Raw genomic sequence first — 26,319 nt, 5'->3', positions numbered from 1 at the left:
AATGGGCCAGACAAAATTATTGGCACCCTTTCAAAATTGTGGATAAATAAGATTGTTTCAAGCATGTGATGCTCTTTTAAACTCACCTGGGGCAAGTAACAGGTGTGGACAATATAAAAATCACACCTGAAAGCAAATAAAAAGGAGAGAAGTTCACTTAGTCTTTGCATTGTGTGTCTGTGTGTGACACCCTAAGCGTGGACAACAGAAAGAGAAGAGAACTATCTGAGGACTTGAGAACCAAAATTGTGGACAAATACCAACAATCTCAAGGTTACAAGTCCATCTCCAGAGATCTAGATTTGCCTATGTCCACAGTGCGCAACATTATCAAGAAGTTTGCAACCCATGGCACTGTAGCTAATCTCCCTGGTCGTGGACGGAAGAGAAAAACTGATGAAAGGTTGCAACGCAGGATAGTCCGGATGGTGGATAAGCAGCCCCAAACAAGTTCCAAAGGAAGGCAAGCTGTCCTGCAGGCTCAGGGAGCATCAGTGTCAGCGCGAACTATCTGTCGACATTTAAATGAAATGAAACGCTATGGCAGAAGACCCAGGAGGACCCCACTGCTGACACAGAGACATAAAAAAGCAAGATTACAGTTTGCCAAAATGTACTTGAGTAAGCCAAAATCCTTCTGGGAAAACGTCTTGTGGACAGATGAGACCAAGATAGAGCTTTTTGATAAAGCACATCATTCTACTGTTTACCGAAAATGAAATGAGGCCTACAAAGAAAAGAACACAGTACCTACAGTGAAATGTGGTGGAGGTTCAATGATGTTTTGGGGTTGTTTTGCTGCCTCTGGCACTGGGTGCCTTGAATGTGTGCAAGGCATCATGAAATCTGAGGATTACCAAAGGACTTTGGGTCGCACTGTAGAGCCCAGTGTCAGAAAGCTGGGTTTGCGCCGGAGATCTTGGGTCTTCCAGCAGGACAATGACCCCAAACATACGTCAAAAAGCACCCAGAAATGGATGGCAAGAAAGCGCTGGAGAGTTCTGAAGTGGCCAGCAATGAGTACAGATCTGAATCCCATTGAACACCTGTGGAGAGATCTTAAAATTGCTGTTGGGAAAAGGCGCCCTTCCAATAAGAGAGACCTGGAGCAGTTTGCAAAGGAAGAGTGGTCCAAAATTCTGGGTGAGAGGTGTAAGAAGCTTTTTGATGGTTATAGGAAGCGACTGATTTCAGTTATTTTTTCCAAAGGGTGTGCAACCAAATATTAAGTTAAAGGTGCCAATAATTTTGTCCAGCCCATTTTTGGAGTTTTGTTTGACATTATGTCCAATTTGCTTTTTTTCCTCCCTTTTTTTGTTGTGTTCCAATACACACAAAGGGAATAAACCTGTGCATAGCAAAACATGTGTTCCTGCAATACTTTTCTGTGAGAAATACTTGATTTTCTGGAAAAATTTCTGGGGTGCCAACAATTTCGGCCATGACTGTAAATGGAAAGAGATTCTATATTGTAAATTTCCCTTCCCATTTTAATTGTTCATTCAAGCTATACTCACCATTCTAGTGAGTACTCACGGAAGCCTTAATTTTACTGGGCACACTGGCCTACCTGATACTATGTTTGGGCCTTGAATTAACATACGTTCAAGCCTTCATACACAGGTACAGCTCTTTTATTTTATTCATTCATTCAAATGTGTTATATAATAGTCAAACTTATGAGGTTGTCTGCCAAATGGTTTGTACGCCATTTGCCACAAAACATTGTATCTTAATAGACTAAATATGCTATGAGCTTCAAATATTTATAAATTATGAAATAAGTATTGATATATTGCTTGTTTTAATATTTTCACGGGTATTTATTACTTTTATTATGAACTTCATATTTTGTGACATTTCATTATTTATTTGCATTTTGACATATGAATATATTAAAAAACTATCACCATGGAAAGCTAAGCTATCTTGCAAAACACAAAACTTTAAAAAAAAAGATGTACGACAGATGACAGACTAATACAAGGGAGATTTTTTTAAAAATTCCATTTATATCCCGCCCTTCTCCGAAGACTATGGGCGGCTTACAAGCTTAGCAGTAGCAGATCCAGATTCTTGTCAAATATCTACCCAAATTTGATAAATTTGGGCCAATCTCTCTCTCACACCCATCTGCATCACAGAAGTGATGTGAAGAAAAATAGAAGGACCACATGTATGCCATATTAAATTCCTGAACCAAAAATAGAATAACAACAAATAACGAAAATAATAAAAGAACTATAGACTAGGTGAAGATCATATCTTATCAAGGTTTTTGCCTTAACAATTAACCCTCATATTCTATCTCACAATATTTATCCAATAAAAGGGAAAACAGGGAAATATACCTTCTTACTTATTATTTCATTTAATGAACAGAATAGGACATACATATCATACATAAAATCCCTAGTACTTCTGGGTATACAAAAAGGATTTTAAAAACTATACTTTTTAAAGCCCTTAAAACTGCTAAAGAAATACATTAGGCAGATTCAGGTTCTTTTTCTTTTTTTCTTTCTTTCTCCTTCCTTCCTTCCTGCTTTAAGTTGCAACTTTCCATGCTATACCAAAAAGTTACAGTTTGTGACAAGATGTGATGTTCTCAAAATATATTCAAAACCTTAGATATATGAGACAAATTGTGTGGTTCATCTAATTCTAGCAATGAATTGTCTATGGCAATCTGTCATTTTCAATTATAGAAATAGATTATGAGATATTATGGTAAGTTTTTTTAGAGAACACATTCATTAAAATATCTACTCAAGGCTAGTGTATATATATACTTATTATCTTATATAGATATTAAGAATGCATTCCTAATGATATTTATTTGGAAATAAATTCCATCACCATGTCTTCTAATACTGGTACTAGAAAGATTTCAATTTAAAATCTTACTTCAATAGTGTTAAATAAATCTCAACTAGGCTGCCCAATACAGATAAGTAAAAGGGATTTTGAAAGATATCTTTGCCTTAAAAAAAGTTACTGCAACTTAAGTTTTTCTTTGGATGAATTAATGTTGATTCATGGATAGGGAGAGTCACTTTTTAATCCATTTCAATTACAATACAATGCTATTGTTTTATCACCAAAGGCTGTCAAGATGCTGTTCAGGAGCTGTGTAGTTAAACAAAATTAATTCTTAGAAGGGAGCAATTTTCAGAGCCAGATGTTGAAAAACAGGAAAACAAAACAAATCTGACCAGCAAGCCAAAGAGATTGAACAGGCAGATATCCAGAGTAGTCTGACACTGAAGTGGGAAATTTCTGAAAGTCCAAGAATCTAAGTTTATACCAAGACTAAGCTAGGGCTAGGTATTAGGACCAAGATATTAACTTTTTAGTTCTCATGAATTAGAAAACAAAATTTATATTCCTTGAGTATTGGCTACTTCTATGGTCTCACAACAGTTTATGAATTGGAGTGTCTCTGGTTCTATAAAGCCTCTATAAAGTTCATTCTATTTCACTGTCCTATGTTCTCTGAACCTGCACTCTCAGAAGTATTCTCTCTTTAGGCTGTAAGAGAAACTCAAGAAAAGGAGAAATCTACCAAGAAAGATGTAACAATCCACTCCCCAGGGACCACAGAATCCAATCCAGGTATGCACCAAGTTGGATTCTGTGGGCAACATACAGCTCGTTCTTGACTTATGACAATAGGTACCAGAAAATTCATTAAGTGGTGCAGTCATTAAGTGAAGCATCATGTGACCATACTCAGTTTAATGATCTTTTTGATGCAGTCATTGAGTCATCATGTGATTTTCCCTGCTGGCTTCCCCCTTGACTTTGCTTGTTGGAAGCCAGCTGGGAAGATCACAAATGGTGTTCATGAGACCATGGGATGCTGTGACCATCATAAAAGCATGACAATTGCAGATGACTAGAATGTAGACCATTTAAGTGTTCTAATCGGTCAGGTGTTGATTCCCTCTTCAGAAGATGCAACCATTTAAAAGCTCTTTTGATGGCAAGGAACTTGTTTCACTAAATGATGTAGTTCTACTCAGAGTAATTGAGCTTCTTCAATTTGTAGGCAGTGTAGTATATTTGCCATACACCAAAAAACTGTTGGGATCTCCACCAATAAAGCTTGTTTCAAGTGATAGAAACCTTTTGTAATGACTTCATCCCATTGAGAACCATCTGAGATCAAAGTAAACAAGAGATTGGTACTACCAGTCTAGAGAATTCAAGACTGAAATGGCAATAACAGGTGCAGCCTAACAATCATTGCACACTTCTACTGCACCAAAATCCCAGCCAAATAAAAATAGCTTCTATTTTGATAGAGCTCTACATTTCAGATGACAGTAGGTGTAGTTTATATTTCTCAAGTTTGGCAAACTAGTTTTCTAAAATACTATATAGATGTCTGTGTAAGCTGGTTATAGTCTTGATAACTATAATAACTTAGGATATTTCTCAGAGGTTGATCTTAGTAAAAAGGTTTGATCATTGAACTTTTTAAAAAAATTACAAGAAGAGCAAAAGGTACAATTTTTAAATAATATTTCTATTGAGGGCTCTCCTGTACTATCTGTGGATAAAGCCTTTGTTTAGAATTTTGTTGAGAAAGCATTTTAACATCACCAAATTGGGCTCACACAAGAAATAACTTTCTTCTACTGGAAACATTTCCCAGGAACAAGAAACATGATGCAGTATAAGGACGCTGAATTAGGAATTGGTCAGCTCTTTGGATTCCAAACATGCAGTGGAAAATAATGCATTTTTTGGCACACTAATAATTTTACAACCCTTCATCCTGAGTATTCAACAGTATGCTCCTCATGACTGGAAGTGTTCCTGATAATGGGAGGAATGGAAAACCACCTGACCTGATGATACAAAGCGTGAGTCATGCAGTTTCAACTATGGTCATGGAAAAACTGGCAGCATAGCCAGATATAACTGAATCTTTTCCCTACGGCTCGGAATCAAGGCCTAGTTTCTGAACAGCAGAATCAGAAATTAGTAGACAAACATTTGTACTCTCTTCCTATGACACATTTCCTGTTACACCTGTGGACGGACCTTAGCAAAAGTAGTTTCTATTTTACTAGAAGTCTTTACATCAATAATGGTTTTTGTTGGTAAATGATGGTAAATTGTAGAACAAGACTTTTCCTTACGGTCTATGCTGTTCTCTTTCAATTCTTTTATGGTGCCACTTTTATGGTGCCACTCAAGAACAACTTAAAAGGGCTTGACAAATAAGGAGATCTTCCATAAAGTCAATTAAGTATCATCGATCTATATATTTTAAGGGGCATTTAAAGTGGCAGTTAAGCCAAAAAACATTCATTTTCCTGTTTGGAAACTTCCATGGTTGGTGGAATTTTTTAACAAACAGAATCCATGGCCTTAAAACCATAGGAAGAGGGACATTTTCAGATCCAGTGATCAAGATTAAGAAAGCAAAAAATGAACTCACAAGGATTACGCAAGCAGATATTTGGATGAATCTAAAATCATAAGAGGATCCAGAGCACTGCAAGAAAGGAAGGCTGAAGAAAAGGTTCAAAATAGTGTTTGTCTAAAGTGTAGGTAAGCTAGAAATGCAATCTTTCTGTATGGTGAGACTTGGAAATTCCCATGTTGTTATAGGCCTGTGTTTATTAATCCAAGAAATGCATGATTATTTTTTCTCTTGCACATCTATTTTTCTTAAATGTATTTTATACTCACAGACTAAATGCTAATATTTGGAAAACCTACCTCATTATTAATGTCAAAAACTCCTTCCTGTATTTTTTCATAGATTTCCTTTGCTGTGTTAATAAATGCCTGAAAGAAAATGGAGATGTTTGAAATAAATACAAAATATATTTCATTTACTTCTTCAATAGATTATTATTTGTTTGTCAATCTTAGAAACCTTTCTGATTAACAACCAAGTTGCCAGTAAACAAGGATTATCTGTTCTGTTAGTCAGCAATAACCTTTCATCTGTTCAGTCTTCTAGTTTTTTTGATGAAAGTGGAATTCTTGATTTGGAGGTTCTCTGAATCCTGAGAAATTTCAACACTGCTAATTCCAATGGACTAGTTTGATAGTAATTCCCAAGTTATTAATAAAATCTAGTGATAGCCTTAAGATCTTTTCAAATGTTTAACTGATTAATGTACAGATAATACAGCATCAACAGACAAAGCAAATTAATCTGTCCAACCAGCAGAGAATCAAGCACTATTTTCAAACCAAAAATTTCCTATGAACCATGCTACTTATTTACAAACAAAGGAATAGTAAGCTTCTAGAATGCATAATATTGACACCCCAGCTGAGGAGAAAGAGGAAAGATTCTGCAATATAAATATACATATGTGAGGAGGACATGATGGATAGATTATTAGAACAATGTGAGGTAAAAAAAAGCTGCTCTACCTTATTCCAGGTGATATTCTTTGACCATCTAGCCCAAGGGTATCAAACCCAATCGCATTGAGGGCTGTATTGTGACATCTCGGGATTTGTTTTGCTGGGGTGGGTGTGGCCTGCATGGGCCGCATATTTGACATGCCTGATCTAGCCTATTATGATATGACTTTGCAGAAGTTCTACAGGAACTCAAGCAGAGCTCTTTCATGTCACCTATTCTTTTGTAGCACAGTAGGGAACAACAAACTGTGAAAAGGGATGTAGAGGACAATTTTTGCCTTCTTGCCTTAATACATTTCCAAAATATAAATAACAACACAATCTTTGTTGTAGATCCAATGTTTGGATGCTTCATCTGGAAATCCAGTATCAGGCAAACGAATGGATATATTAAAAATAATGTTTGTCTCTGTGTGCATGTATGTGTTCATTTCGTATGTGTGTGTGCATTCTCTCTCTCTCTCTCTCTCTCTCTCTCTCTCTCTGTTTGTAGAAAGAGAAAAAAATTCATATTAAGTTGATCAGGATATTTCACTTACATTTATTTATTTAAAGCACTATATTCACATCACCGTGTACAGTAAGTTATTCTGTATTATCTGTAAGTTATTCTTCCCTCTTTAATAAGATTCAAACATAAAGCAGCCCAGAGTCACCTTGTTGTGGAGATGGTTGGCATATAAATTAAATAATCATCTTTCATATGACAGAATATTGGCCTTATGTTGTATTTATTACATTTATTTATTACATTTATTTGTGCTCATTTCACCACATGGCAATTCTGGGTGGCCATATTATATTACTATATATAATAGTAATATTATAAGTTAAGGTAAAAAGATGTGGAGAGAAGGATCAAAGTGTGCAGGGGATAAGGTGGGATCTGCTATTACTCCATCAACCACTTCCAGCATGGCATTCCCTGATTGGGGGCCCAAGCCAACTGGCAAAGCCAGGTTTTCAGGACCTTATAGAATAGGCATATCAAACTGCCGGCCCATGGGCCAGATGCATCATGCCAAAACTGCGCCCACCCCATTGCCGGCAAAGGGGAAAAAGTTCCAATATGTTGCGTGATGTCAAGTGATGTCGTGAGTTTGACATGCTTGTTATAGAAGGTCAGGAGAGTAGGAACAGATCTCATCCGGAGGGGGGGGAGGGTTAAGATGTTACAAAGGGCAAGAGCCTACATTGTAAAGTGTACAAAAATGTATTTTATACAAAAATATATCAACTTATATCACACACACAACCCAAATATTTGACACATAATTCAGTTCCTCTCACTGTAAGAATTTAACATGATGTACTGTACTGACAGTAACAGAAATAACCAAGAGTAAATCAAACCCTGTCCTACCATCTTTTTATAGTCACTAAATTCTGGCATCATATACTCAGGTTTGCCATACCTGATTGCAAATCTAATTTAAATACTAAAAAATAAACAGGGTTCATGGTGGAGAACAAATCACACCTTTCCTAATTTCTACACTACACAAGTTCAGCATTTGACTGCTGAACTTGCTACCACAGCCTAGTTTCCTAATTAACAGGATTGATATGTTTTCACCTTTAAAGGCATTACAGCTCCCTAATCAATCTACTGCAGCTCAATTACTGCACCAAGTGTATACTGCAGACAGTGAAGGAGACTCAAATAATTGCAGCCATGAGTAGAAAGATATGAATATGCATAAACTGTAAGTGGATGATCGAATCATCACAGAGGGTCATGAAAATGTGCAGTAAAATAATAAGAATTGATCACTACAGCTTCACAGGACATGTAGGAAGCAAGACATTTTCAGACATGCACTAGAACTCAGAAATGAGTTATCTGCCAACTCTGAACTGATCTGTAGTCTTCAGAAATAATAAAAAAGGAGAGTTTTGCAGTAATTAAATTAAATATGAAGGCATAAATATTCAAATAATTTAAAACTACAGTCCAAACTTTAGATTTTCTCACAGCTGCAATCTCTTAAGAGATTTGCTATTTTCTAAAACAGAACAGAACAACTTTATATACAAGCTCACACATGTACACAGCATGTCTGTTGTTTATTAAAAAATACACTGGTGACAAATAATCGGCAGTCCATCTAACATGGTATGTTTGACAGTCTGCTAATATGAGGATTTCCTAAATTTTTCTGTAGCAGAAAAATAATCTGCATACATATTTGGTTAGATTTATATCTATGACCTGGATGATCCTGAGATTCCCCTTTCCATTCTGTTTTGATAACTCCTAGAATATGCAACAGAGGGACGCGGTGGCTCAGTGGGTTAGGACGCTGAGCTTGTCGATCAGACGGTTGGCAGTTTGGCGGGTCGAATCCCGAGTGCCGCGTAATAGAGTGAGCACCTGTTACTCGTCCCAGCTTCTGCCCACCTAGCAGTTCGAAAGCACGTAAAAATGCAAGTAGAAAAATAGGGACCACTATGGTGGGAAGGTAACAGTGTTCCGTGTGCCTTTGGCGTCTAGTCATGCCGGCCACATGACCACGGAGACGTCCTCGGACAAACGCTGGCTCTTCGGCTTTGAAACGGAGATGAGCACCGGCCCCTAGAGTCGGAAACGACTAGCACGCATGTGCGGGGGAACCTTTACCTTTACTTTACTTTTTAGAATATGCAAAATGTACTGTAAATTCCATAGAGAATGATAAATTGGCCTACAGGACAGGGAGGGTGTATTACATACTGATCTTGTTTGTAGAGCAGGGGTCCCCAACCCCTGGTCTGTGGACCAGTACCAGTCTGTGGCATGCCAGCAACCGGTCTGCACAAAGCCCCATCTGCGAGATGCAGGCAGCATACAAAACCACGCACCCTCCAGTCTGCGAAAAACCTCCCTGGTGCCCAAAAGGTTGGGGACCTCTGTTGTAGAGAATCAACTTTGAGACTCCTGAATCAAAACACTGGAATATACTATATGTTTATTTTATTTAAGTAAGTCTAGGATTTGGTCAATGTACTGAGAAATAGTCCTGTCAAAACGTTATGTTCCTTCCAATCTCTTTTTCTTTAAATTGGTTTATCATGCAAGTCATAATTAATGTGCATGGTGAAGATACTGTTAGCTTTCAAGAGTTACCCTAGCAAGAACTGTAGGATACAAATTTATGAAGCAAGCTATAATTGCAAGTGCTCAAACAAGCAAAATAGTTTTTATTTTATTATCCTGCATGAATATGGCTATTGATATTTAACTTTTTAATCTGAAGGATTTATGTGTTTCAGGCTTAACTGGTTAATTGACTGATGGTTAAGGTACAAGGCTAGAAAGTGGGAGATTGCAAGTTCATGTCCTACCATAGTTATGAAAGCCAGTTGGGTGACTTTGGGCCAGTCACTGTCTCTCAGCTCAACCAACTCACAGGATTGTTTTTGAAAGGAAAATAGGAAAAGGAGTGTGTGTTGGGTATGTTTGCTGCCTTGAGTTATATGTAAAAATAATAAAGGCGAGATACAAGTAAACAAACAAATTCCAGTACTATTTGGATCATAAAATATTCTAACAAAAAATGCCAGTATCCTATAAACAACTTCTTCTTCTCCTTCTCCTCCTCCTCTTCTCCTCCTCCATCTTCCATCTTCATCATCGCCATTTTCTATCCACTGCAGAATGGCCTCTTCTGCATGTTTCCAACCAATATAGTACTGAGATTTCTTTAACCAATTGTGCTCACAATAAATTATAGGTTCATAATAACAATAAATTTGCGTGCACGTTTGCATACATTCAGTCTCAGCATCCTCCAGTTGTAAAAATCTTAGTACAGGTAGTCCTCAATTCATAACCACAAAATTTCTATTGATAAACAAAACAGTTGTTATAACCTTTCTTGGCACATTTGTTAAGCGAAATACTGCAGTTGTTAAGTTAGTATCATAGTTGTTAAGTGAATCTGGTTTCCCTATTGACTCTGCTTGTCAGAAGGTCACAAAAAGTGATCACATGATTTTGGGACACTGCAATCATCTTAAATATGAACCAGTTGCCAAGCAAACACATTTTTACCACGTGACTCAATTTTTAATCATGTTGTAACTTCGAACGGTCATTAAACAAATGGTTGTAAATCAAGGGCTTCCTGTACATAGTCTTAGAAAGACATTGATCTCTTGACAGTAGGATTATATACTAATCAATTTGAACTAAAGAACCCTTTTAACAGAAGGCAGAATTGTATACTCAAGATATTATTATTATTATTATTATTATTATTATTAATAATAATAATAATAACGATAACAATAACAATAATATTTATTTTATTAGACTTATATACCGCCCTTCTCCCGTAGGACGATGATGATGATGATGATGATATGATGATGATGATGATGGAAGGGACCTTGAAGGTCATGTACCCCAACCCCCTGAAATGCAGTACTTGAACAATAATTCAAAATATGTGAATTTTACAAATTCTACTGTGAAAATAACATTTGCCTCATGTTTAAAGACAACACCTGCTGCAGTTCATTTATTAATTTAAAACATTTACATAGCTGCCCATTTTAAAAACAACTCTGGGCAACTTACAACCAATAAAACAATAAACTTGCAAACTTGGGAACATAAAGATATAATTTAGGATACTATTAAGTTTTTAAAAATCTATCTGTAGGATACTGAAAAAGTCAAGATTCCTTAAGCTTTTTATGTAACATGCTGCCATCTGGTGGCAATATGTTGTTGATGAGAATTATAGTAGCAAATAAATCATAAAGTAACAAAAAAAAACCTTAACAGTATATTTTTGAAAGAAAAAAGTTTCAGTTTACAAACAGTAAATAGCATCAAAATGCAAAAACTTCACCCAGCATTTTAAATTAAACCTGACAGGTTTTCCTGGATACAAAGCAAAATAGATCAAAATAGCCAGTTTTAATTTTCTAAAACAAACACTTTAGGCATATACAGAATTTTTATATTTAAAAAATCACTACTGCTGGATGCAGGTCTTGAATGAATATTTCAAAATAAATATTTCATATCATCATCTATTTTAAAGAATTTAAAATACATGACAATCAGATTAAAACAATTTTTGAATAACTGAAGTCTCTTTGGAAGAAAAATCAATTTCATAAGGACTGAATGCCTATAATAATGGACAATAAGAGCACTTAAAACCGAGATGATATTACAATAGTGGAAGAGAAAACTTTAGCAAAGGTTTCTGTTGCAACAGGTGACTTATAGGGATATATATCAAACAGAAAAATGTCTCGTTTCAAAAGCAGAACAAGCCATTTTGTTTGGGGTTAACCGTCTGCCAGATTATTTTAAATCAGCCAATACTAAGACGAATCTAATTTTGGAAGTCTTTGGCAACTCCTGGTTCAATGAAATAAAATCCAGATAGGTAGGGCAAGATTAGCATATGTCACTCCTTTCCTTAACATTGTAGTTCTCAGTGTGGCATATTTTGCTAGTCAGTTAATGCATCTTCCTATCACAATTCATTTTTTCCCTCACCATAAAAATATTTGGGCCAAGATTGTTTTAGTATATTTTATGGGAGAAAAATAAGGGATTGCATATGAGAATGCAAAGTGACATCCATATTTCTCCGTTCCTTTGGTACTTAAAATAAGGTTAAATGATATTTACAAATGATTATTTGCTGTTGACCTATACACTGTACAAATCTCAATGTTTGTCTGCTGCCTCTGTTATCCAATTTTGATCAAAGTCTTTTGTAAACAACAGATCAATGGACTCTTAATGCAACTTGTGATTACATTGGAGACTCTATTGAAAATCATTCCCCCCATTCCTTGGTAAAATACAGCTCAGTAAATTTTGATTTAATGTGCCTATTAAGAAAAGAATAGCTTTTTGTAGTTTGATTGCTAGCTTTCCTATTTGTTTGAATATATCTCTTTAAGTCTTGTTTTTAATCACCAGCATTAATTCTACTTCCTCTGAGTAAAAAACTTGAAGAGTTTCTCAAATTGTTCTGAGGAAATCTATGGTTCTGTGAAAACTTGATAGTGTTGCATGACAAACTAAATGTAAGAAAAAGTCACTCTCATATGTCAACTGGAAAATTTTCTAAGGTACAGCAGAAGGAGCACAGCTTTTCAGCTGACATTCAGACCCTCTCCCTACCCTTAGAGCTGGGCTTTTCAACCTTTTCAGAGATTGTAAGGACATGACAATATTTGAGTACTAGTGCTTAGCAAAGTGTCATAAACTTGATGACTAAAAAAAGGGGGGGGGGTTTGGGTTTTACTGATTAGATTCATTTGTTGTTATAGAAATGGCTAGTTTATTATATTATGGAAAAGTAAAAAGTTGAGGTTCAATGTTAATGCTTCCTTCTACTGCAACAGGGGAAGTCTGTTCTTTTTCCCTTCTCTCCCTCACTTTTTCCCCTTTTCCCTCCCCACTGTGTCCTACTATTTGCTTTTGTATTTTAGTCTATAATCTAATAAAATGTTACAAACTGTAGAAAAAAAGGAAAAAAGTACCTGTTTTAATTTCTTTGGTGGCAGTTCCTCTGCTGAATCACTTTCACTTTGCACTGATAAATGTATGATAAATTTATCCATATTTATTAATATGCACCGATACCAGCTGGCTGGTCGGCCTTCTTCATCTCTCTCTCTCCTTCCTCCCTGCCTTCTGAGTTCTCCTTTCACAGTGTACTAAGAATGCACTCCCCCCAGTCCCTTCACTGTACCCCCAAAGACACAGGAATCAAGTGCAAAGCAAGAAAGTCTCACAAAAGCCTCACAGAATGAAGAAACACTAAACTCCAGGTTTTTTCCCCCCTTAAGCTGCCTCAACCGGAGCCTGAAAGGCTCCAGCAATTGCGAAAAGCAATAACCTTAAATTAAGCCTGTTTACCTACAAATAAAACTTGCTAAAAGCCATAGGCAGTCTCATGATAAGGGATAAATCTAATTACATTTGTTTAAAGGGATTAAACCTATGGAAGCCAACACTTTGTGAAACAGACTAAATATTCCAATAACCAAAGCACACAAACTGAGTCTCTGAATTACAAAATGCTGTAAAAATGTATAAAAATCCTTATGATAATCCATTCAAGCTGCCAGCTGATCTGGAACCCACTGGCTTCCGAAATAAACTAACCTCCTTTCTGACATGCTCGTCTCCCAGCTTTTCATTTCATCAGCACTGACTGCATTCTCCTGGCTGGAGAAAACGAACCAGGGGACCTTTTCTTCCAGCAACAGCTTCTTCTTCCCTGTCTCTTTTTCCTCCCTGCTTGCTGAGCTCTCCTTCCACAACTTCTTCTCCATCCCCTTCTTTTCCCGTTGTCTTTTTTTTCCCTTGTCCGCCAAACCACCTCCTTTTATATCCTCTCCTCCCCGCCCCTTTTCCCTTCATTTCACCTCTAGCTATGCCCTGCTTCTGGAAACACCAATCAGCTGGAGCCCTGCGGTGTTCCTGGGGCTTCTGCCAGCCCCAACAGTCCTGCAGCTCCAGCTGCCTCTCCCTCAGGCTTGGGTCACTTCAGCTCATTTCCCTCCCCTGCTACACTTGACTAGGAGAGCTGCATACCACCTGCCAAAGTACCACTGGTGGTACCCATACTACTGGTTGAAAAGCCCTCCCCTTGAGCACTCGATAGCATAAGAGCTGAAGTAGTATGGAAGATACCATTCTGTTAGGAATATATACTTCAGGTCCAAAGTAGGAAAAGTACTTTAAATTTGGCATGATCATGCTCACTACACCAGTCAATGGCTCCTTAAAAAGCCACAGTTTTGTATATTCACAAATTAGCTGTTTGGTCTCAGGAAAATACACATTTGGGGTAAGTAGGCTTTAAAATATCAGTGAAAGGACTGGGACATGTGGCCTACAGCTGCACAACCTTACAATCTGCATAGAACGCTTCATTTCATCCTGTGGCTTTTAATGGGATCCTGGTTTGTTCAGTAGTTCAGGAAAAGTATTTTATTTCAAAGATATTTTTTTCAATATTTTTCTATACTTAGAATTCTCATCTAACATGTAAAAAATACTCCAAATTACCTCTTCTACATTTGAAGCAGTTTTGGCAGATGTCTCCATAAAGATAAGGCCATGCTCTCTTGCAAATGCTTCACCTTCTTCTTTTTTCACTTCTCTTCTAGACTCTAAATCGCTAAGAAAAAAACATATTAATTGAAAAATATCAGGATTGCTTAGTTATATCTGTTTAGAATATTTAGGTAAGATTACAATTATGTCAAACTGTCTTAGGTAGTATTATTTTTCTGAAGTCCACTTATTCAACTGCAAATATATTTGCCACTGTTGATTAAAAACTCAGTTGGAAAGTTTTAAAATTTCTGTCCAGAATTGCCAGCGTTGGTGCTTAACAGAAGACATGCCTCTTCAAATAAATTAATGGTTGTTCATTATCTTAGCTAACTATTTCCAAACAACTGCCTCATATACAGTATGAGATACAAATAGCAATAATAAAACAAATCCTGTCTATAAATGCCTTTAATGTATAATCTAAGTCACATGTGGCCCAAAGGTTTAAGTGAGTCTCCCATATCCTTCAGAGGTGGTTATCAAATTCTAATTTTAATGGGAAATTATTAAATACACACTTAGAATAGCTGTATTTAGCTGAATTAAATCTATGTTAAATTAGATCAAATTTAATCATCTTACTACTTTTCAAAGTTTGGTTAGGTTTATGTTAAATTTACTGTGTAGAATTGTCCACATCAGCAACATTTAAGAAACTGCTTACTTATTTGAAGTAAGATTAAAATCATCCATTATGGAAATCTCTGCTCCCTGTCATTTTGTGCCATTAAGAATATTTATGGATATCCTTGAAACAGTAGGTTTAAATTTTAGGTGTCATGCTTAATAATCTAAAATAGGATCTAAAATAGTTCCTTACTATTGCCCAACCACATATTCTGACTCCTCCTTAAAACAGCAAAAATGGCACAACTTTTATTGTGTCCTAAAATATTTCTAGGATATAGTACAAAGGCAAACCAATGCTTTTTTCATCCTGGCTTATTAACCATAAACTATTATAACTATGGACACACTACAGAGTCTGTGATCTCTCTAACAGCCTACATTTTGAGAGGGTAGTTGGCTATATGGAAGAAATAAAATCAGTACCAGCTCACTGTCAATAGATTTGTTTTCATCAGAAAGAAGTGTTTTATTATTCATTAACTTATTCCCTAAGAACAGTAACATTGCAAATAAAATTTAATAAATTTAAAGCAGGCCAGATTTTAGCAATTGCTAAAGTTATAAAACAATGTTTTAAAACAAAAACAATGAAGAATGATAGTAGAAGCCAGAGAAAGTTATGCAAAGAAGTCCAGCAGCAAAAAAATGTTCCAGATAGCAAAGCAACTGGCATACGAAGAAGATCAGGAATAAGGTGATTTTATTTAGTTGCAGAACTGTTGAGACAAGAAGCTAGCTAACTATACAATAAAGGGCATTTAATATTTTGCATAGAGAAAATGAAAAATATTTTAATTAAACCACTTTTAATAGCCTCAACATGTAGAATTAGGGTTTTTAATTTTATTATTGCATTTGTTCTACACTTTTTGCAACTGAGAACCAGTTTGATCTAGTGGTTAAGGGACCGTTAGAAACCTGGAGCCTGTGAGTTCTAGTTTCACTTTAGACATAAAAGCCAGTTAGGTCACTTTATGCAAGTCACTCTCTCTCACCCAACTCACCTCACAGGATTGTTGTGATGGGGAAAATAGGATGGGAAAGAAGTATTAGGTATGTTCACAGCCTTGAGTTATTTATAAAAATAAGAGTAAAATAATAATAATAAAAAAATCTAAACTCTAAATTATACATCTAACTATAGAATTACAATTATCCTAATGTATGCCATATCAGAAAACAAAGTACCTTTTATTTCCAATTAGCATAATAACCATATTGGAATTAGAATGCTGGCGGGCATCTTCTAACCATGTTGTCAAATGGTTGAAAGTATCCCTCCTAAAAAGAAACTAAAATGTAAATGAGCACCAAAAGACCTAATAAAAGACCTAATAAATATATCTAAAGGTTATGTTTTAACATTTAGAGTTTATATTCCACATGACTGATACCAATTCTAAGCAAATTACAAATCAAAACTAATTAATAACTTGGGAAAAACCAAATATTCTTCACCCTTCTTAAAAAGGCCTTACATTTTGAATTTATACAATATACAACCAAATTACATAACTAGAATCAGCACAAACTATTTAGAAATCATTCTTGCTTTTTAAAATTTTTTTATTTTATTCAAATACAAATAAATACAAACATAACACATATAAATCTAAATAAAAAAACAATATAAAAATACAAATACTACACTGCACCCACACCCCTGGAGACCATTTTTATTACCTATATTTCTTCTCATATAACAACTAACAATATACAATATATTTCAATTGTGCCCTTATCCCCTCCAAAACAGCATATACTCTTGAGCAGGTATGTTCCCTTTGCCTTCCACCAAGACTGTTTTTATAAAATCATCCCATATTTCATTATAATTATTTACTTTAATCATCCCTTCCTTTTTAAAATTTCTGTTGTTAATTTATCATTTATTGCCATGTTCCATATTTCATTATACCACTCATTTCTTTGAATAACCCAATTCTGTCTCCAAATTTTTAACCATCACTAATCTAGCTGCCATTATCAAATTTACAAACAATTCCTTTTTTGCTTCATTTATATCTTGTTTTTCCACCAGTAACAGTAACGCAATCCTCGGTGACATATCTAAATTTACCTTCAAAATTTCTCTAATTTCCCTAAACACCATGTCCCATATCTTTTGTGTGCTATCGCAATCCCACCACATATCTTTATATGTTCCAATTTCTTTCTTGCACCTCCAGCAAATATTTGTATATTTAACATCTATTTGATTTAATTTACGTGGTTAGGTACCACCTCCATATCACTTTATATCCATTTTCCTTAACTGACATATTCTTATATACTCTTCTGTTCCAAATATTTTTCCAATCTTTATCATTTATTTCTCCTAAATTTGTTTCCACATTAATTTTAAACCTTTTGCCTGATCTAGTTCAGTTAATATTCTGTATATTTTCCCATTTCTTCCTTTACCTATATATTCTTCCTTTTCCTCACTTTCTTTTATAATCATTTCAAATTTTGTTAACTGTCTTTCACCTCAAATTTTTCTTCCATTTTTATCCAGTTCTCTAATTGTATTAAATTCAACCAATTTAATTTAGTATCTGATAAAACATTCTTTAATTGTATTATATTCTTTATCTTGTTCTTCCAGTCTTCCCATTTATATAACTTATTTTTTAAAAAATTACTAATCCAATCTTTCAATTCAATGTTAGGGAATTTCTCCATTTCTACCACCGGTGTTAAAGGAGAAATTCCTGGCATTAACCGATATCTCCATTTATTCCATAATTCTATCAAATTTTTTAAAAAGGGATTTTGAATTCTATTAACAATTTTTTAAATATCCTTTTTAAACAATATGTTTCTATAGGATCGCCTATTTCCCTTAATTCCTTCAATTCTATTTCGCTCCATAATAAATCTCTATTTACTGCTATAATATCTGGGACCAGCCTTAATTGATTAGCTACCTAATAGAAATCGTTCTTGCTTTGACCGATGTAAAGGAAGAAGAATCAATATTTAAAATTCTTCTGATTCTGGTGCTCTATAATCAGAACATAAAAACTTTCAACACAATATATTAAAATATAACCTAATCCAGAAAGAAAAGTAATTTACTATGTAATAAGATATATTTATCTATATCTATGTACATATATACATTTATTATTTATTTATTTATTTATTTATTTATTTATTTATTTATTTATTTATTTATTTAAACTTCTATACCGCCCTTCGCCCAAAGGACTCAGGGCGGTGTACAGGGCAATAAAATGCGACATACCAAAGTTAAAAGAGAATTAAAATTAGTTAGCCCTAACAATAAATAATTAAAATAAACATAAACCCTTACTCCAGGCCGGCCTGTTCAAACAACCAAGTCTTCAGGTCACGGCGGAAAGAGCGAAGGTCGGGAGCCATCCGGAGCTCAACAGGCAGTTGGTTCCAAAGGGCTGGCGCGGCCACAGAGAATGCTCTCCCCCTGGGGGCCGCCAGCCGGCAATCCCTGACCGACGGCACCCTGAGGAGGTCCTCTCTGTGGGAGTGCACAGGACGAAGGGAAGTTGACGCCGGCAGCAGGTGCTCCCGTAGGTAGAACCATGCCATTTAGGGCTTTATAGGTCATCACCAGCACCTTGAATCTCACCCAGAGGGCAACTGGAAGCCAATGCAGCTCGCGGAGGAGAGGTGTTACATGGGAGTATCGGGAAACCCCCATCACAACTCGCGCGGCCGCATTCTGCACCAGTTGAAGCCTGCAACGTTTCGACGGAATCCCATCCGTCATCCTCAGGCTGGTGGCTTCAGCTTCCTTCTTCTGGGAGAAGCATTTATATATGTATAAATGCTTAAGAATGTAGCAGCAGAACATTGTGAAATCTGGTCTCAAATTACAAGCTTCATCAGCTGCACAGAAGATTCACTTCAGAATTAAGTATTTGCCTTAGCCACATTAACTATTATCTCTAAAAACTGAGTGTGAATATACACATTCAGTCCTACATACTTGAATGTATTTTCACAATAGATATAATCCATCTTAATAAAGTTTTAAAATAGGTCCAATGATAGCAATAAAATGTAAATAAAGCATGAACTAGTAGGAGACTAACCCAGTATACTTTACAAGAGTACAAGAGTCTAAATCACTAATATGAAAGAATCTCACCTTGTAATGTCATACACTAGTAAAGCACCTGCTGCCCCTCTGTAGTATGACCTTGTGATGGAACGGAAGGACTCTTGCCCAGCCTGTAGTAAAACAAGAGCAACAGTTTCTTATTCCTCATGTGTGAGAAACATCAGATTACTTAGCTATACTATGACATTTATTTTACTGAGATTGGGAACAAAATAAACTGCCACTATTTCTTGAAAATAAGACTTAGAAATTAAAAAAAAAATCTAGAGCACCATTAGGGGAAAAAATCAAGAACAAGACCTCTAAACCATTTTTGGCAATCCCTGACAACCCAATTTACTGAATGGCTTCACAATACACGAATCATTATTAGAGTACAGAATGGACTCCTAGCAACTAAGCTCTGAAGACAATTTTGAAAGGAAGCAAATAGCCCAGTGCTTCACATTTGAATTCAATAACTCCCTCCCCGGGGCAGCTGTTGACACTAGAATAAATAAAGCCCATTGTAAATAAATGATGAATGACATCTTTACGCCCACCATCTGCTGGAGTAAAAGTTGTATGAAGTCCAAGGATGCAGATTTTATCCATTATATCATAAACTGCAGCCAGATTTCAACAATCTTCAGATGGGTTTTTTTCTCCATCATTTTATTATGAAAAGCAAGAGTTTTGAATTTGGTTTTATATATATCTATTATCATTTAAATAACATCCTGTACTTCTGAAACAAAGCTTATCCAAAGAATGAAATACACATGCACACAAACACGTACACACTCACACTCATATATACCCATACATACTGGTAGAAAGGCAAGCACAAATAATGTACAAAACAACTTGTGTGTAACGTGATTTTTCAAATAAATGATCCAGACGTTTAAACTAATTATCAGTACAGTTTGGCATAGCAATACAAAATATGTAATAGATGTTTAATCCATAATGTAACTTATAAACTGTAAATATACAGATGAAAAAATGAACAGAATCCACATCAGTATCAATAGTTTTTAATAAGCAGCTAACAGAAACTGCTTGTTGTCTTTTAGCAATACTAAATCATGTGATGATGTAAGCAACATATCGAAGAAAATATATTTCTAACATCATCCGCAGAAAAGATATGACAGCTTTGCTATCATATCTGGATAAATTGTAATGGAAAAAAAAAACTAAGGACATTTAGCAATCAATATTAAATATGCTAAGTCTACATAACTTGTGAAGTCTCAGGCTAATCAGAGCAGGGCAGTTACTTCATAAGCTCTGTATTATATTAGGCAATTGGAAACTTGTATTAAGTCTGCATACAGCTCTGATAGACGTGACACTAAGGTATTAAAATATGCAATGTCAGAAGCCAATGACCATATATAAATCATATTTCATGATTTATATCCAGACCATCTCTATGTTGCAACTTATGCACTTTTCTGTCTTGCTGTTCTAATCGTACGTTTGATATTGTTAAGATTTCTAGTTGTAAATTATAAGACTTATAGGCTGCAGTCTTGACCACATGACAGCAGTTTTGTACTTGAAACAGTTGCATGGAACTTCATACACAAAATAACTAAAACCAAAATATTATGAATACCCTTATTCCTAAAAATAGTAATCTCTTCATTTGAAAGAGATTTTTTTAGGTAATCAGAGGGACTTGGATACAGGTAATCCTTGACTTATGTAAACAATAGGGATCAAAAAACTTATCATTATGCACGGAGTCATTACGTGAGGCATCATGTGATTTTACTACCTTTTTGCCATGGTTATTTAAACAAATCACCTGCAGTTATTAAATGAGACATCACATGGCCATAACTTGAAACCTCCTGTCAGCTTCCTAACTATGCTTGCTGGAATGGTCACAAAATAGCAATCATATGACTACAGGACACTGTAATTGTCATATGTGCGAGGTCAGTTAGCAAATGCCTGAATTGTGATCACATGATTGCAGAGACCCTGCAAAGGTCACAAGTGGGAGGACATAAGTCAGTTTTTCAGTCACTGTAACTTTGAATAGTCATTAATTAATGGTCGTAAAGTAGGGCTACCTCTATATGAAATAAAATACAATTTTGAAAACGTGAAAGATAAAGGAACCAAAGGAACCAGAAATGAAATCAAATATATGCTCTCTCTGGTTTAGTTGCAGAATTTTTTAATAACTGAATCTGTTAATGTTTATCTTAAGGCAAAATGTTAGTTCTGTCAGTTCTCTTATTGTCATTTTCTCATTTCCCACTGGATTTGTTACATCTATGAATGGAAACTTCAAGTTAAATTTATGTATTACTTGATATTGTGAAATTTTCAGAAACTGAACTATTATTGCAGGACCCAACATGGGGTTAGTCAGCAGGGCCACAGGTTTAATCTTCTGAGCTTTCAGACTCATGCAGGAGCCCATCTACAGGGAACTTCTCTTTACTGCTAAGTTTGTAAGCCGCCCTGAGTCTTCGGAGAAGGGCGGGATATAAATGGAATTAAAATAAAAAAATTAAAAAATACCGGAATGTGTTCTTTGGATTACTCTATGCATCGTATTTATATAATGTTTGGTTAAGTGTGACTTCCTATTGGTTGACTGGTTGATGGCCGGCTATTGGCTGTTGTTTCCTTGTGCTACCAATTCCTTGCTCCTAAGTATCTGATAAGCTGGTGGTAAATCAGGTTATCATCTCTTGACTGACAAGGGACCTGTTTCTCAGGCTTCAATCATTTCCCTGGCTATCTTTTTATCTGCTTGGCCAACAATCTTAATAGCTGAGAAAATGAATGTATATCCTGTTCACTGCAATGTCAGATTACCAACGAGTTTGGGTCTCCTCATCTGACACTCGCCTGTGTTCTTGTAATCTGGTGCTTAGCTTCCTCCCCATCTGTCCTACATAGTCACAGGGGCAATCTGGTAGATTAATTAGAAGTATCTCCAACCTCCAAGAGATATTTGCAAAGCATGATTTGTCCTCATATAATAGCCTCTGGGTGGTGTGTAATGTCCACTTGCAGATCTTGAAGCTGTGTTCTAGTGCTTCTGACCCTTACTGGATCCTGCAACATTATCCTGGGACATGTATATTTGCTTTCATACATGAACTATTACCCTAATATTATAGCAATGGACAATCTGTAAACTTTACCTACTTACTGGATCTTTTTTATGTATCTCTCATATCCATCAAGGTTATATTGCAAAAACTATTTGATTCTGATTAGAGATAGTCTTCAAATAATGTTGGAAATTGTGACCCTTGTTCACTTTTACATCCCTGCCTTGCTAATTCCAAAACTCAATAGCTGAAGGGAACACTAAGGCTTGGTCCTGTTTTCCCTTCCAGCAATTCTAAGCAGTTATTTTATTTATTTATTTATTTATTTATTTATTTATTTATTTATTTATTTATTTATTTATTTATTTATTTATTTATTTATTTGGATTTATATTTTAAGACTTACATGCTCTTCTCAATGTCCTACTATAAACTATCAGTTTCTTGTTATTAGGTGCACAAATACTTTTTTGTTTCTTTTTATGGCTAAGAACCATGAGCTGACCATTATGTATTTATTTTAAAAAAAATAGGAGGGAACAAAAATTCAAAAAGATTTTTAAAGTATTGTTTTAAATGATAGACTTCTTTGCCAATTGCACTTAAGTAAATGATGCAATGCTATTGAATAAACTAATTCCATAATGCTTAAAATCTCTTCATTCCAGTAAACATGTTTTATTTAATACAGTCCATAAAATAAAACATGCTAATTCAGAGCATAACTAAACAAGACAAAAATTGAACAATAATTTCCCTACTCTTTTCAAAGCCTAAAAGTAGCAAGTTAATAATTTCATAAATTATCATCATCATCCCCACCACCACTCCAAGTATAAAATGAAGCCACTATCTATCCTGGTAGAAATTATTAATTCAGCTTAAGCAAGTGAAAAATCAAGGAACAGTTTTGCTGATCTGGAGGATCATAATATTTTTGGTAGCTTCTATTTTTTAAATAATGATATGAATTTGTCTAAAATATTCTTGCAGTAAGAATTTTACTTACTGTATCCCATATCTGAAGTTTTATCTGTTTCCCATCAATGGTTATCATTCGAGCACCAAATTCTACACCTGAGTAATAAACAAAATGAAACCCATCATTTTTAGTTTGGATTAACTATATACAAAAACAGTAAAATACACAAAATTATAAAAGAAGAAAATGAAATAAGGATCTACACCATTCTTTCAAAAACATTGCAATATTGTTCTCCAGTTGCTTCAGTATTCTAGTTCCTTTACACTATTTGCTACAGATTTACTAAGTTTCCATTCATGCCAGACCTTGTATATAATTGTTTCTAGCACATAGATGGCTCATACTCAAACCCACTACTGTAAGCGTGAAGATGCCATACTAATCATTTCTAAAGGACATAGCATTGCCTTTATCTCTGCAGGCTACTGCAGAGGCAACGTATATTCATTTTGGCATTTAGACTGACATGCAAATGAATGGAGATGCCTCACTGATGATGTTAGTGATAACATGGATTGGGATCTGTCTAATTCTAAATTACAGCTTGAAGCTGTAGCATGTATGCCCTCTCCCTCCAGAAAGTGAGGGCTACCTACTGTGTCATTTTGGGATTGGACTACAGGACAGACAGGGTACCTGGCTTCCACAGAAGGATCTCTCTGGATAATGCCTACCTGGCTCATTCTGAAACTCGTCAAATCTTACACATGGCCACAGTTTATTTTTATTTCTCCGTGGGCAGGTGCCACATTCCCTCCCTCTCTGAGAGGCAAAATGCAGCCAGAAGAGTTCATTAATTCTGAGCAATAGCCAGCTTCAACAATGAGACAGTACAGGACTCAGTTATTGTGACAATACAATCAATGTTGGTATATATTTTTGATAATTCAAGAACTAGAGGAAAACATTTAATCACAACCATGAGGAAATGCCAGAAAAAAAAATTAAACTGCTGCATTTGAACTGTGGTAGGGAATAATCCTCCCAAAGTATGATTTTCTCCATCAAAAATGGGCAAACAAAATAGATAAGAGTAATTCATACTTTAAGAAATGTAATACTATATGCCTCTTTTTTCTTTTAAAGTTACTTCCTAGTAACTCATGGCTATTAAGTACACAAGAAAATAAATCTATGTTAATTGAACTATAACTACACATCAAGAGAGACATAATTCATACAATTTTAAATTGATGTTTTATTTTTGGAAACATTTTAGAAACTGAATGCATTCTGCATGATTTAAACTGGCATTATTACTGTGTAATAAACAACAGGGCTATAAAAGTTTTACCAAAAAATAAGCAGCATGCTAGCGTTGTGTGTTCCTTTCCATTAACATGACTGCATAAAACTCAAAACCACATTCATAAAAGCTTGTTTATCACAAGAACAAAGAATTTATGCTTTTGGAAAGGTCTCCAAAAAGAGGTTTACATCTTGTAAACCCCTTTTCCTAAAACCAGAGGTGGGAAACCTGATGGCCAAAGCCAAAAATAATTTTTGAAGGGTTCTGTATTGCATCGTATGACTGTATGACAGGAAGGTAGGATTGGTTTTGAGCAAATTTTAGGGGACTTCCTTGACAGGTTACAGGAATAACTTTTGTAATATTTTCAGTACAGGGTTGTTACTAGGAAGAAAATGGTTATCTCCTTTCTCCCCCAAATCATCCATACTTTAATAAGGCTTTAAAATAGTTTTCACTGTTTACAAGCTTACCTGTTGTTATGTATTTGTGTTTATGTATGTGTGTGGTGTGTGTGTGAAGGAGTGACTAAATGAGTGGCTACAGGTAGTCCTAGATTTACAACCACATTTGAGCCCAAAACGTGTTGTTAAATGAGACATTTGTTAAGTGAATTTTGCCCATTTTACTACCTTTCTTGCCTCAGTTGTCAAGTGAATCACTGCAGTTGATTAGTTAGTAATCCGAATCTGGCTTTCCCATTGACTTTTCTTGTCAGAAGATCACAAAAGGTGATCACATGACCTTGGGACACAGCAACGGTCATAAACACAAATCAGTTGCCAAGCATCTGAATTTTGATCACATGACCATGGGGATGCTGCAAAAGTCATAATTGTGAAAAATGGCCATGTTACTTTTTTTCAGTGCTGTTGTAACTTTGAATGGTCACTAAATGAACTGTTGTAAGTTGAGGACTTCCTGTACAAGTCTCCACCAGAGAGCAACATATTCTGTTCCCATCTTCCTGTTTTTCTGATCTTTTAAGGAAAAAAAGAGTTCCCCAGATTTACCATCACTTGAAAAGATTATCCTGGCTTGTTATTTCCTCACATACCATTGTTTCTGGTTCTCAAAGGAAATGATAAGCTATCATTTCCAGTTTATTTGCTAAGCACATGCTTCCTGGCCCAATCAAAAATCACATAAGAGAGCCGATGAATCACATGAATCAACAGTTCGCCCACAGTAAACTAAAATTCCCTAGACTTTTTGCACAACTATGAAAAGCAGTAATTATATGCAAATATAATTATAACTGTGAAAATAATAATTGTTCAGTATATGTCTAAATTACATAGCAAATGGATTAGGAACCATTTATGTACAAATCTTAAATCCAATGTTTAAATTTCATATATTTCAAATCTTGACACACAGAATTATCTTCTTTCATCATTTACCTACTAAGGACTTACCTATAGTAAGGTCATGCACTGGTTGAAACCTTTTGTCTGTAAACTGCAACAATAAACATGATTTTCCAACACCTGAAAAACAGGAATTTCAAGAATCTGCAGTTGTACAATATTTGTTGAAAGTATTTAAAGGTACACATTCATTAAAACATCTGTTCTGAAGTCTAAAAAGACTATTGCTAACTCCTAATCTCAGCAAATTATTTTAATCTGCACACATAGCAAAAAAAGTGATTTAGAACTCATTATTCCCATGACACTGAGTTAGAATCCACATGTATATAGGTAGTCCTCGAATTACGACCATAATGAATCCTATCCATTAGAGTTGGAAGTCAGGACAAACATTAAATGAACCACCTCACCAACCATCCCT

General features: G+C 35.3%; 1 protein-coding gene across 2 annotated transcripts in view; it reads right to left on the bottom strand.

Annotated features, from left to right (window-relative positions):
• RAB2A (RAB2A, member RAS oncogene family) overlaps positions 1 to 26,319 on the bottom strand; it is a 48,393-nt gene that overhangs the window by 2,204 nt on the left and 19,870 nt on the right. For both annotated transcript variants that reach the window (XM_081325159.1, XM_081325158.1), the window contains 6 exons: positions 25,944 to 26,015; positions 23,301 to 23,368; positions 19,251 to 19,333; positions 16,304 to 16,396; positions 14,435 to 14,546; positions 5,737 to 5,805 (listed from right to left, as the gene is read on the bottom strand). In XM_081325159.1, the coding sequence (XP_081181285.1) occupies positions 5,737 to 5,805; positions 14,435 to 14,546; positions 16,304 to 16,396; positions 19,251 to 19,333; positions 23,301 to 23,348 (405 nt within the window). In that variant the 5' untranslated portion in view covers positions 23,349 to 23,368; positions 25,944 to 26,015. The remainder of the gene's footprint in view (positions 1 to 5,736; positions 5,806 to 14,434; positions 14,547 to 16,303; positions 16,397 to 19,250; positions 19,334 to 23,300; positions 23,369 to 25,943; positions 26,016 to 26,319) is intronic.

Source organism: Vipera berus (genome assembly GCF_964194415.1).
Source record: "Vipera berus genome assembly, chromosome: 3".
In the NCBI taxonomy this organism is placed as follows: domain Eukaryota; kingdom Metazoa; phylum Chordata; class Lepidosauria; order Squamata; family Viperidae; genus Vipera; species Vipera berus.
Note: the sequence above shows the minus strand (reverse complement) of the source record. Positions and strands in the feature narration are given on the sequence as shown.